This window comes from Engraulis encrasicolus, unplaced genomic scaffold, assembly GCF_034702125.1.
Source record: "Engraulis encrasicolus isolate BLACKSEA-1 unplaced genomic scaffold, IST_EnEncr_1.0 scaffold_47_np1212, whole genome shotgun sequence".
In the NCBI taxonomy this organism is placed as follows: Eukaryota; Metazoa; Chordata; class Actinopteri; order Clupeiformes; family Engraulidae; genus Engraulis; species Engraulis encrasicolus.
In genome coordinates, this window is record NW_026945786.1 from 674,599 (window position 1) to 676,225 (window position 1,627).

Sequence of the window (1,627 nt, forward strand, 5' to 3'; positions counted from 1 at the left end):
CATAATTAACATGTTCATGTATTGGAATGAACATTTATGCAACATAAATATCGGAAGGAACATTTCTGTAACATTAGTTCACTTGTGATTTTTGTTTGGTGTAGGGGTCTTGGGGTGATATTTTACTCAATGTGTCTCAATGATTAATGTACATGTGCATAATAAAGTAACTTCTACATAAATGTTCCACTTGTGAGGAGATTCTTTTGTAACAGGTTGGACTGTTCGGGGTGGGTGCAATGACTGGGCCGGGACCATAGGGGAGCTGTGGCGCTGAGGGATAGGAAGTGCCCGGTCAGAAATGATGGCTTCCTTTAAAAACAGGAAGTTGGAGGTGCCGGGCCTCTTTGGTCTCCATTGTGAAGGGGGTAAGATTGGTGGCTTGCAGCTTTATTTTCTTTTGAGTGCCTGTGTTGTGTGAAAGATATTGAGCGTGTTTATGTATTGAGACTGTTTAACTTACCTGGTTAACTTACCTTGGTGACTCACCTGACTCTCCTGTAGCTGGGTTCCGTTGGTGTTGTGTGAGTGCATGAGTGCAGTCTTAATGTGTGATTGAAGGTTTGTGTGTGTGTGTGCTTGCTTAATTTTTTGTTTGTCTCAGACAGGGTGGCCAACCTGTGCTGGGACACTGTGCGCCACCAATTACTCTAGCCAGCGGCCCAGTGAGATGGTAGTTTGTTATTGATAATGTGTGTGTTGATTTTATGCTTTTAGATATTATGTGTTTAACTTAATAAAGATAATTATAATGAAAAAGATAGTCTATTTAATTAATTGGGTTTTAAGCTTGTGCATCGTGGGCCACTGGCTGGGGTGAGGGGTTAGCTGCTCACCACAGTCTTATGTATTTAGTGTTTGTTTTGGTTTTACCCTTAACAGTTTGCAGTGCCTTTAACCCTTTGCATGCTGATAATATTGTGTGTTTGTAGTCCTAGGATTTGTAGTGGTTATAGTATTGCAGTGTTTCCTGTTTGCATTGATACCCCTGTAGGTGAGCAGCTATTCCTCCGATCCTCCCATTTGTCTTCTGTGTCCTTTGTTTCAATAAACCCCCATATACATTTGATTTGTCTCTTTGGTCTTCTGTGGTGTCCACGACTTACTGGTGTCTGAACTTGTTACACTTTGCTTGCCCCTGCAGGAGGAGGACTCGAGCCTGCGACCCTGTAACCTCAACTAAGCTCTCGCCATGGATGTGGACAATGCCCATGGCAAATGTGTAGATCTCCAAGGACGTGGACACGCACGCACACACACACACACACACACACACACACACACACACACACACACACACACACACACACACACACACACACACACACACACACACACACACACACACACACACACACACACACACACACACACACGTTGTTGCATTGCCTGTCCACTAGAGGTCCTCAGTGAGCTATGGGCACTCTTCACAGCATCCTCATCTTCGTGTCAGTGGAGGACTGGTTTTCTGGATAAGCAATCATCAGCAGAATACGAACATACATCACACACACACGCGCACGCACGCACGCACGCACGCACGCACGCACACACACACACACACACACACACACACACACACAATAAAAAACACAAGTAAACGTTTATGGTACATAAGAGAAAAACT

The 1,627-nt window shown here is 44.3% G+C and overlaps 1 protein-coding gene across 1 annotated transcript in view; it reads left to right on the top strand.

The window, feature by feature from the left end:
* The window catches only part of LOC134444236 (E3 ubiquitin-protein ligase TRIM47-like), a 30,798-nt gene extending 29,572 nt beyond the window's left edge, over positions 1-1,226 (top strand). The window contains exon 5 of the mRNA XM_063193601.1: positions 1,145-1,226. Coding sequence (XP_063049671.1) covers positions 1,145-1,226 — 82 coding nt within the window. The remainder of the gene's footprint in view (positions 1-1,144) is intronic.
* The last annotated feature ends 401 nt before the right edge of the window (positions 1,227-1,627 follow it).